At 40.7% G+C, this 18,379-nt stretch overlaps 2 protein-coding genes across 2 annotated transcripts; both read left to right on the top strand.

The window, feature by feature from the left end:
* The first annotated feature begins 11,535 nt into the window (after nt 1-11,535).
* Nucleotides 11,536-13,526, top strand: HMPREF1120_06397 (aminotransferase). Its single transcript, XM_009160599.1, has 2 exons — nt 11,536-11,744; nt 11,852-13,526. Exons 1-2 carry the CDS (start codon nt 11,712-11,714, stop codon nt 13,070-13,072), a joined length of 1,254 nt encoding a protein of 417 aa, XP_009158847.1. The 5' UTR covers nt 11,536-11,711; the 3' UTR covers nt 13,073-13,526.
* Nucleotides 13,527-13,533: 7 nt separating this feature from the next.
* On the top strand, nt 13,534-17,499 carry HMPREF1120_06396 (MFS transporter, DHA1 family, multidrug resistance protein). Its single transcript, XM_009160598.1, has 5 exons — nt 13,534-14,619; nt 14,680-15,186; nt 15,237-15,360; nt 15,446-16,055; nt 16,124-17,499. The coding sequence occupies exons 4-5, from the start codon at nt 15,515-15,517 to the stop codon at nt 17,308-17,310; spliced, it is 1,728 nt and encodes a 575-aa protein (XP_009158846.1). The 5' UTR covers nt 13,534-14,619; nt 14,680-15,186; nt 15,237-15,360; nt 15,446-15,514; the 3' UTR covers nt 17,311-17,499.
* Nucleotides 17,500-18,379: the final 880 nt, after the last annotated feature.

Genomic DNA, 18,379 nt, shown 5'->3' with positions numbered 1-18,379 from the left:
AAATTTTAAAATTTTTTAAAATTTTAACTAAGTTAAGAAGTGATCCTCGATACGCTAGTTAGCCTATAGCGATCTCTATAGCGATCTCTATAGTGATCCTCTCGTGATCCTCTCGTGATCTACGATACGTTATTTAGCCTATAAGTGATTCTATAGTGATTCTCGATCCGGATCGGAGTAGGATCGGAGTAGGGTCGATATAGTATCGATCCTATGATATTAATACTAGATTAATCCTTATTAGGCGGGCATATATGTAGTACGTATCCGATACGGTCCCACTATAGTTATATATATACTCTTATATAAAGAATTAATTCTATATTAAATTCTATATCGATATTATATTAACTCTACTCTAATAGTAATCCGATCCTATTTAAGAATTACTATAGGATTACTTATAGGCTAAATAACGTATCGTAGATTACGAGAGGATTATAAGAGGATTAGTATAAGAGATCGCTATAGAGATCGCTATAGACTATCGACGATTACTTCTTAACTTAGTTAAAAATTAATTTTTTTTAATTTTTTTTAATTTTTATATTACGTAATTTTTATAAATTATAGATATAAATCTCGAAAATACTACTAGAAATATAGAATATAGCGTTATAGTCGAGTAGTAATAATATCGCTATTATCTAGAATTTAAAAAAGAAGAAGTTCTAATAATAATAAAAAAGAGAAAAAAGAGTATCTTTAGTAAATAGATTTCGAGTACTCTTTTTTATTTTTTATTTTTTTTTTTTATTTTTATTAATTTTTTTTTTATTATTATAGTATATAGCTAATACGTAATCCCGATCCGATCCGGATCTAAGAAAATTAATAGGTTAAGCCTTCGATCTAGGATCCGATCCGGACCTAGATTAGACCTAGTTTAGATCTTTACTAAACTAGATCGGATCTTAAATCTATTCTACTCTTATAGAAGACTAGTATAGTATATTAAGGTTCGAAACTAATTCGAAACTATAGAATATTAAAATAGACTATATTAACTTTTTAAATTCTATCGGTCTCGAATCGATTCTAAAGTAATTCCCTAACTAAATTTAATATATACTAGATTTTAATAGTATATAGATATACTCGAACTAGTAGATATAATTAAAACTTAGGATTTAAGTAAATAAAGTCGATTTAGTTTTAATATACTTAAATCTATACATAGCTCCGAATCGTACTATTTTAAAACCGTATTAATATAATATTAATACTATATTGATTCTATAGGGCGTAGATATCTATATACTACTAGTAGTATCGTTAGAGTTTTTCTTTTTAGAGGATAGTAAGTAGCGTTATTATTACTACTTAGCTACAATATCGTATATTATATTTATAGTATATATATACTCTTCTATAAAAAATTAATTCTATATCGATATTATATCGACCCTACTCTAATTCTACTTCGGTTCTACTTCGGTTCTACTCCGATTCTAATCTAGAATTACTAAAGATCTAAGCTTCTATAAGAGCTTAATCTAGGATCGATAAAAGCGGGTATTTCGGGTACGTTATAGCGCGCTAACTATCTACGCTAGCTTACTAATAATTTAATATTAGCTAATAAACCTAAGATTTTCGATATAGATATACTCTAATACCCTATTATACGCTAGCTATAGCCTAGTACTAGTAGTAGTAGTTAAAATCGTACTTATAATTATAAATTAAAGAAGTTACGATAATTACGTAATATAGCGAAGAGCCTATAGCATCTAGGCTACGCTAGTAGGGCCCACAGCCTACCTAGGATGCTGTGGGGACCCATAGGCTCAATTTGTGGCAGTTTAGCCCAGGAGGCCCTGGGCTAGTGTCACGAATGCCGATACCAACTGCCGACAACTTATATCCCTCGGCTATTCGGACAGAAGCTAAGAGATATAAACTATATACGCCCCGTATAAGAGAGCTTTCCTTCTCTTATACTTCGAGTCGTATATAACTATAGGATTAAGGAGTACTTAATACTAATTAAAGACTTATCGCTATACTCTATCTATTCCTATTAGGCGTTCCTAATATTCTCGAAGTATTATCCCGAATCGGTCGAAGTAAGCGATATAGAGATAAGCTATCTATATAACGATAAGGCTAAAGAGAGTAGATCTATCTACTAGAGCGACGCCTAATCCCGACGAGTCGTCGTCGACCCTAGCTTAATATATAAAGAGGTTAATTAAGACTCTAGAGAATAGCTTATCTAGCGGAGAAGTCATAGGCGATCTAGATACGACTTAGGCCTAAGCGAGACTCTCTAAATCTACTTCTATCTTATAAGTAGCGGCCCTTCTTAAGAGATACGCCTAACTTTAAAAGTAGTTAAAACGAAAACGCCTAGAAAAAAAGATCTAGACGATAGAAGAAGAAGCTACGAGATATATTTCGAAGTAATATATAGAGGTCGAAGGTACGACGCTATCGATATATAAGCGAACTCGAAGCGTATCGTCTAGAGACTAAGATCGAAAGAAGTTATACTAGATTCTTAGAATTACTAAATCGAAAGGATTTAGTAGTAAAAATATCTAAGAATTAAGAGACTTCGATAGTAGCTAGTAAACTATTTTTAAGACTATCTCGAGTAATATTATCCCGAACTAGAAGTATCGTATTCGAATTATAGCTAACTATCTTAGAGATTAGGCGATAATTAACTAGTATCGAGATCGTTACGAAGAAGTACTAATATCTCTATTATAGAATATATTTCTTATCTAGTATAAGAATACTATTAAGAATATAGATATTTATAAGAGAGAAGCGCTTAAAGCGCTTACGACTCTTAAGTAAGAATCTATCTAATTAATACGAGATCTAGTTTATTAGATAGAACTTCTAGAAGAAGATATAGAACTCCTTATAAAGAATAAGCGGAGAAAGTAAGCCCTTTATTACTCTCTAATACTCGCGCTTCGTAAGATTATTAGACGCGACGTACGAATAATTACTTTCTAAGCCTAGGTTCTAGTCTTAGTATAGCGACTAGAGAGAACGCTTTAAAAACCTAAAGTATTAAAGATACTTTAATTAAAACTCTTAAATAAGATAGGTACGACTCTAACTAGGAGCTTAAATCTACGGTAGGCCGGCCGCGACTCGTACGCGCGCCCGGACTAACCCGCTACTACGGCCGCTAGAGAATCGCTCTAAAAAGACTCGAAGAAAAAAAAGTAAAGATTCGCGAGTAAAATCTCGACGGGACTCTTTACGAGAAGATACTTTATCTACGAGACTATAGACTATAGATAAGCTAACTATCTAAAGAAGAATAGGCCTAACGTAGATAAGTCGTAATTAAAATAAAAGAACGTTACGAAGGGGAGTTTAAAAAACTAGTATTTAGTCTATTAAGTACTATAGTAGCGCTAAAACTAGATAAAAATTAAGTAGTATAATCCGAAGATAAAGTATAGTTAGAGAAAAGCTTACTAACTCTAGAGATAGAAATTAATACTTCTAACGAGAAGTATAAGGTAAAAGCTCTACTTAATAGCGAGATATAGGCGAGTTTTTTTTTATATATACTAACTAAGAAGTATAAGCTTAATCTAACTCTATTAAAGATATACGTATATATAGTCGAAGGATAGTTAATCCGAATATATAGAGAATACTATCTCGAGATATCTATAATCGACTCGCGAAGGAGAACTAAAAAGATATACTAACGGTATCTTATAACGAAGATTATAAATTACGATATAATTCTCGATTACGATTAGCTACTCGAGATAAATCTATAAATTAACTAGCGTCTTAGTATATAGTCGTATCGACTTAAGAGTAAGTCGCGTATAATCTAGTTATTTCTTAAAGACTTCGAGAAATAGACGAAAGGCCTAGATATAGATACGATTCTTATATAACTAGTCGTTAACGAGATTCTAAAGAGTACTAATATCCTACTTAGGGGTATAGAGTAGAAGATCGAGCTAGACTCTCGCTTTAGTAAGTTTATAAAGATATTCGGAAACCTAAGTAAGAACCCCTCTCTAGTAGAAGTACGTACGCGATATTTAATCTTTATTATCGAAGACGAGAAGATACTCTATAGGCCTATCTACTCTTTAAGCGCGTATAAGCTATTCGTTCTTCGAAAGTACTTAGATATAATAATAGCTAAGGGCTAGATTTAATATAGCGAGTCGCTAGCGAGTATACTTATTCTCTTTATTCTAAAGTCGGATAGTAGTCTACGACTTTATATCGACTATCGTAAGTTAAATTAGATTACTAAGAAGAACCGATATTCTCTTTCTTTAATCCCTAAGATATTAGATCGTATAAGTAGTATATACGTCTTTACTAAGTTAGACTTACGAGACGCGTACTATTAGATTCTAATTAAGAAAGAAGATCGCTAGAAAACTACGTTTCGTACGCAATATAGGTATTTTGAATATTTAGTAATACTCTTTAGCTTAATAAATATATCTATCTTATTCTAAGTATATATTAACGAAGCGCTAAAGGGCTTACTCGATAATATTTATATAGTATATATAGACGATATACTTATCTATAGCTATAATACTAAGAAGTATAAAAGATACGTAAGTCTCGTACTCGAGAGACTTTAGTAATATAGTCTCTATATAAAGCTATCGAAGTATAAATTCTTTATCGAGAAGGTCGACTTTCTAGGATATCGCGTAGGAGTTAACGAGATTTTAATAGAGTCTAGTTAAGTCGACGCTATCTAGAAATAGTCTATATCTAAGTTCTATCGAGATATTTAAATATTCTTAGGGTTTATAAATTTCTATCGAGAGTTTATCTATTAATACTCTACGATCGTTATCTCTATTACTAATCTTCTTACGAGAATAGTCGTAGATAAGAAGACGAGATCCTTCTAGTAGACTACGAAGATAGACTAAGTATTTCGGAAAATTAAGAAATACTTTACGAAAGCGCTAATATTAGTATACTTCGATCTCGAGCGATAATATCGTATCGAAGTCGATATATCGAGAGATATAATTAGCGAGATACTATTATAAGCGTACGAGACGTAAGTAGAGCGTACGCTATAGAAATCTATAGTATTCTTCTTAAGAAAGATAACTTCTATAGAAAAGAATTATACTACTAGTAACGGTAAGATATTTATAATTATATACGCCTTTAAGGTATAGAGATACTACCTTAAGACGCCTACGAAAAGTATAATTATCCTTACTAATTATATAGCGTTATAAAGCTTTATAACGATAAAGATCCTAAATTAGCGTTAGATACGCTAAATAGAGATACTAGCTATATATAACTTTAAGATTTAGTAGCGACGAGATAAGGATAATCTAGCGGATAGACTCTCTCGTCGGCTAGACTATATAAATAAGGAAGATCTATTAAAAGAGAACGCTATAAGAGCGTTACTCGAAATACGAATATCTATTACTAACGATAAGTCGCGAGAATATCTACGAGTCGATAACGAGATTATTATAAAAGTACTAACTCGAGTAATAGTTCGGAGTAGTAGAGATTCTACTAAAAGTAGTTATAATATTATAACTCTACTAACGTTCGAAGCCGAGTTAATAGCTATCTCTAGCTTAAGTCCGAAAGAAGCTACTAAGCTATATAAGCGTAGAGACTTATTAGCGGCTAGGCTATAAGAGCTTTAAGTATAGAATATCTAGTATAAGAAAGCTTACTAGAAGATAGTACTCGATAGCCGAATTAAAAGAGACGAGTTCTAAGAAACTTAGACTATTAACTAGAAAGATATAGTCTATTATAACGGAGTCGTATATATATTATATAATTCTATTATAAAAAGAGAGATTCTCTAAATAAACTATAATAATCCCTAATAGAGCGGATATTTTAGCGAGAGCCGAATAGTAAAGACTATTATATAATACTACTAGTAGTCGTATATTAAAAAAGATATAATTAATTATATTAAGATCTATAATATCTATTAACGAATAAAAGTACTACGATATAAGTCTTACGAGAAGCTCGAGCCTCTTCTATAGCCGTAAGGGCCCTAGTAAGATATCTTAATAGACTTTATCGTAGATCTACTACTATCGATAAGCAAAGGATACGTATATAATATAATACTAGTTATTATTAATAGATACTCGAAGATAGTAAGTTTAACGTCGTATCGCTTAGATATTATAGCTACGAATATAGTCTAGCTAGTATTAGAAAAAGTCGTCGCGAGGTTCGGCGCCCCTAAGTCGATTATTAGTAATCGCGGAACTATCTTTACTATAGCGTACTAGAGAACGTTATACGTCTTTCTTACGACTCGTAGGCTTTTCTCTATATTCTTCTACCTCTAGATCAATAATTAGACGAAACGAATAAACTAAACTCTAGAAGCGTATCTAAGATACTATATTAACTATAAATAGTTAGATTAGACTAGCCTACTTATAAGCGCTAAATATACGATAAACTCGATATTTAATACGACTACGGACGAAACTTCCTTCTTAAGGGTACTTTACTTTACGCCTACTCTAGACGTAAATCTCGAACGCGACTCGTAGATAAACCTAAATAGAAATATACTTATAGAATAAAGAGCTAAAGCGTTAGCGAGATCGCTACGCTACGCTACTAAGACGAGAACTACTACTAAAGAGTAAATTATAAAAATAGCGAAGTATTATAATAAAAAACGGTAACTAATATTCTTTAACGTTAGAGATCGTATATTACTAGTAGCTAAGAATATTAATTTTTCGTATATAAGTCGTAAGCTATCTAATTAATTCTTAGATCTTTTCCGTATCGTTAAGAGAATTAGCTAAAACGCGTATAAGCTAGATCTTCTAGCGAAATACGATAGACTATACTATATCTTCTATATATCTCTCTTATAAGCGTATCGTAAGCGATCTAGAGACGAAACTCCGAAACTAATTAATATCGAGAGAGAGGAAGAATAGAAAATTAAGAGAATTCTCGATAAGCGCTAAAGACGCGAGCGAACTAAGTTCTACGTCCGATAGAAAGGATTTAGCGAAGTATACGATAACTAGGAACCCGAAGATTATCTATAATACGTAGAAGAAGCGATTATCGAATTTAGAAATAAGAAAAGTAATTAATTATTATAATAGCGATAAAGTCGTACTCGAGACGGAAATATTAAGACCTAATCTTACTTCTTCTTAATCGAAGAGCTAGTATAATCGTTAAACTCCTTAAAAATATTATCTACCTTATTAATATTAGTCTTCTCGTTAGAAGAGATAATAATAAAGTCTCTAGCGGTCGAACGCTATAAAGCTTATTAATATATCGTATATAAGTCTCTTAAAAGATAATATATAGAAGAGGCTACTCGATCTAGAGTCGAAGTAATAGAGAACGAAAAGAGACGACGGCGAATTATAAGCGAGCTCGGGAAAGTAGGCGCGACTATCTCGGCTATTAATTATCGAATTATTAGTACGTTTAGGGTTAATACTAAACGAGGCGTAGTAGGAGAACGTATAGAAGTTAGAGGCGAGACTAATAGAAGATTCTTATTAGCCTTCGTATATACTTAGTTTACTATACGTATCTCGAGATAAAGAGCGTATACGGTAGTACGAACTTCTATATAGCTATTACTAGTCTATAGAGTCTACTTATTTATAATAAGTAGGGCTCTAGTCTAGTTTAGAAGAGTAATAGAGATCTATATAGTTAGTATAGAAGTCGTATACAATATAGTATAGACTTACTAAACGATACTACGCGATAGTCCGCCGCTTACGTATATACTTTATATAGCGTATCGTTTCGAGCTTATATTCGTAGATAATCTCTTAAATATCGTCTCTAAGAGATTGGATATATCGTTAGTAGAGTATCTCGTTATTAGGAATATTAAGAATATCGTTAGATAGAGCTACGAGCGTTAGCGTAAGATCGTATATAAGATAGACCCTACTTACTCTTATTAGGAGAACTAGAAGACTTATCTAGTAACTTATTACTAGAGGGTATTATAGTCGAAGAGTTTACTAGATCTAGAATTAATACTATTTCTATTAGTATACTACTCGTATATAATCGAGAATATACGTACTCTTATTTTAGTTATTAATTAAAGATATAGACTTATATAGATAGATAAACTTATATAAGAAGATAAATAAAGAATAGAAGACTTAAGTTTATTTATAAGTTATTATAGCTACGAGACGTAGACGATATACCGCTAAGCGTAGAAAAATACTACTTTAGGATATACTATACTATTACGAGGCTACGTAAGGCTACGTTAGGAAGAGGGAGGGTATCTACTACGTAACTACGATTACGTACGCGACTCTATCGATACGGAATCCTATATCTTCTCGAGGACGAGAAGTCTAGAAGGGGGGGATAATATTACGAATATCGATACTAACTATCGATAACTTATATTCCTCGACTATTCGGATAAAAGCTAAGAGATATAAACTATATACGCTTCGTATAAAAGAGCTTTTCTTCTCTTATGCTTCGAGTCGTGTATAACTATAGGGTTAAGGAGTACTTAATACTAATTAAAGACTTATCGCTGTACTCTGCCTATTCCCATTAGGCGTTCCTAACAGCTAGCCTGGGCTTCCTGGGTAGGGCTGGCACTTTTGCCGATGTAGACTACTAGTAAGTACTAGTACTATTACGGAGTATTATAATAAGGTACGAACCTAACGTAAATATATATTGTAATATAAATTCTAAGACGAAGGACTATAAAAGAGTTATATTTGGTTACGCGAGTAAGTATACGGTAACTAAGGCGTACTAAGCCTTCGTCGATATACGTAATAATTATATATAGCTACTATTACGTAGTACGTCTAGTAGTACGTAATATTACGATATTAGCTATATTAATCCGTAATAAGAACTATAGTAAAAGAATAATAATTTAAAACGTACTAGGAGTACTTTTTCTTTCTTTTTCTTTTAAGACTACTAGTACTTAGTACTTAGACTAATACCGTTAAAGATTTTCTTTTTAAGATTCTAGGCGATAGCGACGTCGTTACTACTTAACTACGACGCCGTATATCGTATTTAGAGTAGTAATTTTGATATATTTGTCTATAATCTATAAATATTACGTAATATATTAGTTTAAAAAATTTTAAATTTTTAACTAAGTTAAGAAGTAATCGTCGATAGCCTATAGCGATCTCTATAGCGATCTCTATACCAATCCTCTCGTAATCCTCTCGTGATCTACGATACGTTATTTAGCCTATAAGTGATCCTATAGTGATTCTCGAATAGGATCGAGCGTTGATAAAGAATCGATATAGGATTAATCCTTTATAGAAGGGTATGTATATATATAGTATTACTATATATAATCGAGATATAGAGAGAAGAGAACTAGCTACTTAGTACTAGCTACTAAAAAGTTTTAAGATTACTTCTTAAAACTTATAATACGCTACTAATACTAAATTAATACGGTTTCTATACGGGCTAGAAACCGTTTAGGGAATCGAATATATATCTAATATAGTTCCTCCACAGTTCGAACCCGATTCATAATCGGTTCGGAATCGGTTCGGAACTATTTATAAGTTTACTTAAGCGTACTTAATATAATTCTACTATTAGTCGTAATCGGTTCCAAACCGTTTAGGGGTTTTAGCGTATCGAGGATATACTAGCTACTTAGCGCCTTCTTATGTAGAATATATAGTATAGTAATAAAAGTTATTATTACTCGCTACCTTTACCGCAAAAATAGCACTATATAGTTTTTAAGTATATAGGTGCCTACCCCCTATAGAATCGATACAGTATCAATACCGTATTAATACGGTTTCGAAACCGTTTAGAGGATCGAATACGTATCTAATACGGTTCCACTACGATTCTACTATAGTTCGAAATCGACTCGAATACGATTCGGAATCGGTTCGAAACCGGTTCGAAACCATTTACGAGTTTAAGCGTATTGAGATCGTATCGACTCTATTTACTTATATCTACTAGTTCGCGATATCTACTAGTTCGCGTATAGATTATCTACTAGTTTAAGTATATCTACTATATACGTGCCTTCTTAATTATTATCTTACTACGCAACTTCTCCGCGTGCACCTTCCACGTACTATATAGCTATCGAGCGTTCTAATAATCGTTCTACTACACGCGTATATCTTCTCGAACGTCCTGCCGAGACTACGCGTGCATCTACTCGAACGTCCTCTCGAGCGTCCTGCCGAGCGTCCTATTGATCGTCCTGCTGCGCGTGTACCTACTCGAACGTTCTCTCGAGCGTCCTATTAACCGTCCTGCTAGGCGTACGTCTCCTCAAACGCACTGTCGAACGTACTATCGAACGTACTATCGAACGCACTGTCGAACAGTTGAGCGAGTACTGTAGTTGGACGCACTGTTGAATGCACTGTCGAACGTACTGTTAGTTGGGCGTATAGTTGGGCGTACAGTTGGGCGTGCAGTTGGGTGTGCAGGCGTGCAGTTGGGCATGTAGCGTAGACTTTTTCGATTATAGGTCTACTAGTAGTAGTAAACGTAGAAATAGTAATAAAATCGGGTTATAGCCGTATCTAGGCTCTAAACCGTATTCGAGACTCTCGAGGTTCAATACCGTGCTAATACGGTATTAAGCCTCGAAATCGATTCCACTACGGTTCGAAACCGGTTCTAAACGTTAATTTTATTATCGATTTAAGTACGTCGACTCGGATCGAAACCGGTTTAGAACCGATTCGGATCCGTAGTGGAACCGGTTTCACTACGGTTCGAAACCGTATCGGATACTGTACTATATCGAAACCGTATCAAAACCGTGTTAAAACCGTGTTGAAACTGTATTAATACGGTATTGATACGGTGTTGAACTACTCTACTATAGCCTATATAGTAATATATTCTATTATATTTTAATACAGTATCGATTCTATAGGGGGTAGGCACCTATCTAGTTGGAAAATTAATTTCGAGACTCCTAACTGTATTCGAGGCTTAACACCGTACTAATACAATCTCAAGCCTCGAAATCAGTTCGAAACCGGTTCCAATATAGCTCTAAACGTGAATCTTGCTATCTGTTAAAGTTCGGCTACTTAGATGGAAACTAGTTTAGAACCGATTCGGAGTCGGTTGAAACCGGTCCGGAAAATTGAAACTATGATTACGGTTTTCATTTTATACTATAGACTAATTCTATAGGGTGTGGGTAGATACTAGTATCTATATATAAGCCTAAGGTACTTCTAGAGTAATTAGATAAAGCCCAGCGCGTCTTCTCTGGTAAACGTTGTATAAGTTGAACCTTAGAGTGTGGTACATTAGTATAGAAGGTACTAGATTGTTAATGTTAACTATACTGGTACTTTTTACTACTACTGGGCCCTGGTATACATGTAGTAGGGCATGCGCCGTATAAGGCGTCCAAGTTGCGTAATGCTTTGCAACCTCCACCTGCGCCTAAGTAAATGTGATATCGGTCATATATTTGCGGGGCAGGAATCCGCAGTGTGGCCTAGTCTATAATATAAATAAAAACTTGTCCCTTCAAGCCTTTATCGTAGAACTTAGGTTACCTTACCTAGGTGCAATCCCGTACGGCTGGAGGGTCGTTCCCAAGTCACACTTTCAAAAGAAAGACAGAAGCAAAACTAACCTGCAAACTCAGTTCATCGCACCCAGTGCTAGTGAGTGAGATAGTCGACCTCTGGCAGGTTGATTTTCACCAAATGGCGCCGTTTCCCACGTTTGAGCTTCCGAAGGTCAGTCAGTTTAACTATCGCTCTCCGATCAAACAATCCTTTCATAGCTTGATATACCAAGCATAGTACTGTGTTCTGACTCACCGGCATGACCGTACCACATACAGTATCTCCTATCGGACCGAGAGCATGCAAAGTATGTGCTCGGAGGAAGTGCAGCTCCAGAGGTCACACTCGATGACCTGATATCGCTGTCGAGCGACCCGGCGGCCACAGAGAAGGCGCTGGACTTCCGAACTCTGAAGCTGTCGCTGGACTCTGGCCGAGGAAGTCTGCAACTGCGGAAGAACATCGCTGCATTGTATTCATCCTCATCGTCGTCGTCCTCCTTCTCCGCCTCCTCCAGTGACAATGCTCAAACGCATATCACACACGAAATCTCCCCGGAGCACGTCATCACAGCGACCGGCACGACAGGAGCGAACTCAGTGATCTTCCAGGCTCTTTTGAGCCCCGACGACCATGCGATCTGCATGTACCCAACATACCCGCAGCTGCTGGGCCTGGCCGAGCGCTTCGCCGGCGAAGTGTCGTACTGGAAAAGCGACCCTGCAACGGGATGGGTACCAGACCTGGACGAACTGCGGCGACTAATCAAACCATCGACAAAACTGCTCGTGTTGAACAATCCGAACAACCCTACAGGGTGGCACTTTGAGGCCGACTTGCAACGACAGATTATCGACATTGCGCGCGAGAAGAACATTATCGTCTTTGTCGATGAGATTTTCAGACCTCTTTTCCATGCCATAAAACCACCACCCTCATTCATAGCGCATGCCGAGTCCTACCCGAAGATCATTGTGACGAGTTCTGTGAGCAAGGCTTGGGCGTTGTCCGGGGCACGTGTGGGATGGGTCATCTGTCGCGACCAGTCTCTGCTGGATACCCTGTGGAATGTGAGGCATTTTGCCTTCGAGTCCATCAGTGCCTTCGATGAGGCCGTTGCCACCGAAGCTTTGAGTGTTCGTTGTCGTCCGGCTTTGTTGCAACGGACCCTTGACTTTGGTGCGCAGGATCTGGTGTTGCTGGATGCTTTCATCGAGAAGAATAAGGACTTGTGCTCCTGGATGAGACCAGTCGCAGGAGCGGCTGGCTTTGTCAGGTTTTCAGATGCAGATGGAAACGCGCTTGATGATGTCGAGTTCTGCCAGGCACTGGTGAGGGAGAAAGGGGTGTTGTTGACTCCTGGAAGTCTTTGCTTTGGTGGTGCCTCACATGGCGATTTCAAGGGCTATGTGCGAGTACATTTCACCGCGTTCCCGGATACGTTGAAGAAGGGGTTGTCTTTGATTGACGAATTCCTGCAGGAGAGGTATCGCAAGTGATTGACGGGGAGGGTCATATGGGGGAACTCGTGGCGTTCATAAGGTTTTCTCCGCCTGTGGTCTTGGTGAATGGATTCCATGTATATTCCATACCATAATGGTTCTGGTGCACTGGAAAAATGGACGATGATCGCAAGATTCCATGAGGACAATATATGCCACGTATGAACAACATTTCCTGGCTGGCTCCAGGTCGATGAATGCATACCTAGGCAGTTCTAGGGTGCCCCATCCCAAGAAGACAGTCACGCATGCCTGGCTGTCCTGGTATAAGGTAGAGCGCTGGACCCCTTGGCCATGTACCAGTGCCTCTTTGGTACAGGTTTCGATCCCTCTCTGCAGCTGACGGGACAAACATCATCGGGCCACATTATACCACGTTGCGCCCCTGGTCTAAGACGCGGCTTCTCCATGGCAAGTCCAGAAAATAGGAGGATAGAGTCACCTTCTCTGCCCTATCTGCCAGTCCTCGTCCTAGCGGATGGCATCGCAGGAACTATCCTATCCTATGTGCGTACCTTGGTAGGTACGCAAATCACAGTACTTGTGCCCGAATTGCCATTGCCATCGCAGTCGGCGCACGAACCTGTCACAACGGATACGAAGCCTCCTTTCCAACTTATCATGGGTACATTCTTAAGGCAAGTGGACGTCGACATTGCGACGGAGTATATATTGTATCGACCAGCACCTGTCAAATTGTCAATTGTGATAGGTTCAACCACATTCAATACATGTATTATATACCAGCTACCAGGTACTACCCGCTGAAAAGGAGAAATCAATCATCCAGCCACTATACCACCCTTGGCCAACATGCCACTGCCACACAATCCACAGCTCACAAAGCCGAAAGAAAATCCAGCACTACGCTACGTTGAATTCATAACCCCGGCAGACCAAAGCAGGGCAAAGCAGAGAAAGGACACCAACTCCAATATCGTAGCTACACGGTCCAGACTCCAGTGCAAATCCTATCAATTCCTCCGGTCCGGCTATATTGCCATTAAAGGCATCTACACGCTGTGCCGCGTCAAGTTGAGTTGAGTTGAGCTGAGCTGAGCCAACAACGACCGAACGAACACCAGCGGTAAACGAACGGCCGGGGCGAGCGCGCGCAAAAAGACTACTCACTCATGAAATTCTCCGAGCTTGAATACAACGCAAATGCTAGTACCAATCATCCGTACGTCGGTCAGGTCAGCAGCGCAATTCCAGTGGACAAGAGTCCAGGACGGACGGGAAGTACTAAGCAAACAACAAACAATCAGCAAACACGATTCAGCCCGTACATACTACCAGAGCTTCACCCTCGCTCTCACACTCTTCGGGAGTGCCCAGGCCATGCAATGCCATGCCAGACCAGTCTACGCTGGGAAACACGTCCGTTGCTGACGCCGTTGCGGTTGCGGCCCAAGTTGGATTGATGAAGCGCAGTGACAGGTCTCCCAGAAGTGGTTTTTGATTCATCGTACGAGCCGTGCCGTGCCGTGTTTGCGCAAGCCACAAACTTCGATTTCAAGTTGGAGCAATCAATAAGTACTACAGTACGTACGGGGCGGGGGCTAGGGCTGACCTGCTACCATGCTGACTGATACCGGGGTTAGAAATATCGATTTGAAACTATTCCCTCGCTTCCAATCATGGACATTTTCATGATTCGCATCTCTTCAGGTCGCACCGGCCATCAGCAAGCATCATCGGTCAGCATCCATCACATCGTTCGTGGCTGAAAATCACTGCAAGCGCTCCGGTCCGTACTGTACCATGCGTAGATCAGCCGGCCCCTAGCCTAATCCGCCCGGTCCATGCGATGCCCCCATGCGATATGGCATGGCATGGCATGAAATCCGATCTGGTTCAACGGTCGGCCCACAGTGCCAATGATACCACTGGCAGTGACACCACTCCACATACTGGCAGGCCACGTTTGTTCTGATCTGTCCCGTCCTGTCCTTCTTCTGTACGTTCTACCGGCTGAAGCGTCGATAAATAAATATATAGTGGTATCGTATCACAATCAATTCAACTGGTGTGGCCAGGGCAGGCCAAAGCACCTCACTTGCGCTCTGTGGCTGTCGCTGCGCTTGCTAGATCCAATAAATAGGTTTCATGTATGCCAAGTGCCAGTGCATATACCCGAGCTGACAGATGGACGGTTCAGCCAGCCTCGTGCCATGCGCCCGCCTCGCTTCCAAGCATCCGGAGACAAAAGGTCGTTCTCGTTCCCGTGTTTTGCAAAGCCTCGCTTTGTTCTGGATGGGGGCAAGCCCCTCTCTATCTTGCTTGTATGGCAGGCAGGCCTCCCCCTCTTCGTGAAAGGTATATATCTATCATGCTTGAAACTCATCCATCATCATGAATCCAATTCAGGGCTCCCCCTAGATGCAGATAAAATAGTCTGCACCACCTCATTCTGCCTGCTGTACCTCGACTTCAAAGATGTTCCAATTCCTCTTCTCCATCGCATGTGCAGTCCTGCGAATGAACACATTCCTCCGAGACACGCCAGCGGGCCAATTCCTACGTCTTATCGGGTTCAAGGAATGGCTCGCCTACCCAGAAGAACTCCCCGGGTTCGAACCGACCAGCATGCCCGTCGTCGTGTCGGAAGAAACAGCAGAGTCAGACACTCCGGGAGTGTTGAACTTGCCAGCCGAACACGAAATTGACCCCGACCTGGAAAAAGTGCACTCCAAGACCTCGATCTCATTGACTCTAGACCAGACAGCCGCCACGCGGCGACTGTCGCAGGACGGCCTGTCCGAGGCCATTGTGGTATCCTTCACCGAGAATGACAGCGACAACCCGCGGAACTGGTCGACCGCAAAGAAAAATTGGACTCTGGTCGTGATCAACCTGTACACTTTTGTCGTGTACTGTACGGCCTCTATCATCACGCCGACGGCCGGGTTCATCATGAACCGGTTTGGGGTTTCCATTGTCGTGGCAAGTCTGGGGCTTTCCATGTACGTTGTTGGATGTAAGTCAAATGGCTCCCCTCCCTTCCATGCAGCAATGTCTTTGAGTCAATAGTTGACGTCTTCAAAGACGGCGTTGGCCCAATGTTCTTCTCACCCATCAGCGAGATCCCTCGCATCGGCCGCAACCCGCCGTACCTGTACAGCTTCATCGTCTTCTTCGGCATGTCCATCGCATTGGCGTTTGTCGACAATTTCCCGGGCTTGATCGTCTTGCGCTTTCTGCAAGGTCTGTTCGGCAGTCCATGCCTTGCCAGTGGCGCCGCCTCCTTCGACGACATTTATGACATGTACAGTGCACCATATGGCTACATCTGGTGGGTGGCCAGCATGTACTGCGGTCCTGCGTTCGGTCCACTGTTGGCCGGGTACGCCGTTGCCGACAATTGGCGTTGGCCACTGTACGAAGTGGTCATCATGGCTGGCATTGTGTTGGTCTTGCTGCCTCTCCTGCCGGAGACATCGCCGACGACGATCCTGCTTAACCGTGCCCGACGTCTGCGCCAGGCCACCGGTAACAAGGCGTACCTGGCTCCGTCCGAACTCAACCCCAGGCCATTCACCCACGTGTTGAAGGAGGCTCTCGAAAAGCCGGGCGAGATCACCGTCAAAGATCCCGCCATCGCATATGCCTGTGTGTATGGTGCCATCGTCTATGCCACTTACTATTCCTTCTTCGAGGCCTTCCCGTTGGTCTACCTGGGCACATATAAAATGTCCCAGGGGGCGCTCGGGTTGATCTTCACAAACATCACAGTCGGCTGCTTGATTGGCTTGATCGCATACTGGCTCTATCTCCGGTACCATTTCATTCCTCGCGCGAAGCAGTACCATCAACGCCATGGCGAACCTGTACCGCAGGAGCAATGGTTACGACCTGGTCTTCTGGGAGTATGGGGCCCACCTGCGGGATTATTTCTGTTCGCCTGGACCGCTCGTGCCGATATTCACTGGATAGCCCCCACCGCCGGCATTGCGATTTTCGCCGCAACGAGTTTCTGGGTCTTTCAGAGCCTCATTTGCTACATCCCGCTGACGTATCCAAAATACGTCGCCTCGCTCTTTGCTGCCAACGACCTCAGTCGGTCGACCTTGGCCGCTGCATTTGTCCAAGTCACACACCAGATGTATGTCAATCTTGGTATTGATCGTGGCGTCACCCTTGTAGGCGGCCTGTCATGCATTGGTGTTGTCGGCATGTACGGTCTGTACTATTACGGGGCGTCTCTGAGAGCGAGGAGCAAGTTCACCGGGTAATGCAGGCCGGTCATTGCACAAATTCCACTTAGTGCTTGTAATATTATCTGCGATGGAGGCGTTCTGGTGTTGAAGGTGAAGAGACTCTGGCGGGATGGCGTTGTGATGACCATGTGCTTGATGTTCCTCATGGTAGCAGGAGATGCTTCTTTGATAGTTCCAATCAATCTTTAGAAACCCTTTGCGAAGATTAAGGAAGTGCTCGGCAGACGAGAAATGCACAGATAGAGCAGGGAAGTGTTTGGCTCCTGCAGTGGGCGGACAGACCAGACACACTGGTAGTGTGCTAGACTGCAAGCCACCTAGTTTCCTGAATACGACAGAGAAAGCCATTTCATTGAATTGCAATGCCGCCTCGGCGTTCGAAATAGCGGGAGGATCTCAGCAGTGGTGGCACTGAGGAGGCGGACCGCCATGGAGTCTTCCTCGATATTCAGCCTATCCGTAAAGGTATTAGGATGTCTTGCCAATGCAAAGGGGCCAGCTGCACTTTGTGTGGATGTTGGAAAGTTGTCGGCGCTAGTGGGCTTGCCCTGTTGCGGGTTGCCCATCAGCGCACGTGAAGCAAGCAAGGGCTGAGGCGAGTTTGCAATTATGCTCCGAGAGCATTCCGCTCATTTGAGTGATGGTTTCCGTGCAGTGTATTAGGTAGTAGTAGCTGAAGACCCCCGAAACTTCAAAAAAACCGTAGCATGCATACTCCTTGTTGCTGTTGCATGCTGGATTCCTCTCTCGCCGGACGATTCCTCTGGGTTGGTAGGCCAGGTCGTGGCATGATTCGAACCACTAGCAAACCGGAATTCATATCGAATTCCGTCCGGGTTGCACTGGCAGGATAACTCACTGTGGACATGCGTGAAGCGGTGACAGAAGTCCACCCAAAGTCTCCAGAAGCATATACTCCCGGGTACTGGCGCATGTCCGATGTGGGTGGCGCTACGGAAGTCGGGCAAAGGTGCGGAAGTCGGCGGATCAATTATTAGACTTCTGTGGACGTCGATGTGGAGGCCCCATTCGTAGCCGGAAGTTTTGTCTTGAGTGAGCGTTGTCGAAAATTGGGATATCTCGT

The sequence above is a fragment of the Exophiala dermatitidis genome, assembly GCF_000230625.1.
Source record: "Exophiala dermatitidis NIH/UT8656 unplaced genomic scaffold supercont1.5, whole genome shotgun sequence".
NCBI classification, from domain to species: domain Eukaryota; kingdom Fungi; phylum Ascomycota; class Eurotiomycetes; order Chaetothyriales; family Herpotrichiellaceae; genus Exophiala; species Exophiala dermatitidis.
Note: the sequence above shows the minus strand (reverse complement) of the source record. Positions and strands in the feature narration are given on the sequence as shown.

Excerpts from the sequence above, each read along its gene's own strand:
- HMPREF1120_06397 (XM_009160599.1), top strand. The coding sequence starts at position 11,712 with ATGGCGCCGTTTCCCACGTTTGAGCTTCCGAAG. Across the intron at positions 11,745-11,851 it reads CCACGTTTGAGCTTCCGAAG|TATCTCCTATCGGACCGAGA; the intron begins GTCAGTCAGTTT and ends TACCACATACAG.
- HMPREF1120_06396 (XM_009160598.1), top strand. The coding sequence starts at position 15,515 with ATGTTCCAATTCCTCTTCTCCATCGCATGTGCAGTCCTGCGAATGAAC. Across the intron at positions 16,056-16,123 it reads TTCCATGTACGTTGTTGGAT|ACGGCGTTGGCCCAATGTTC; the intron begins GTAAGTCAAATG and ends ACGTCTTCAAAG.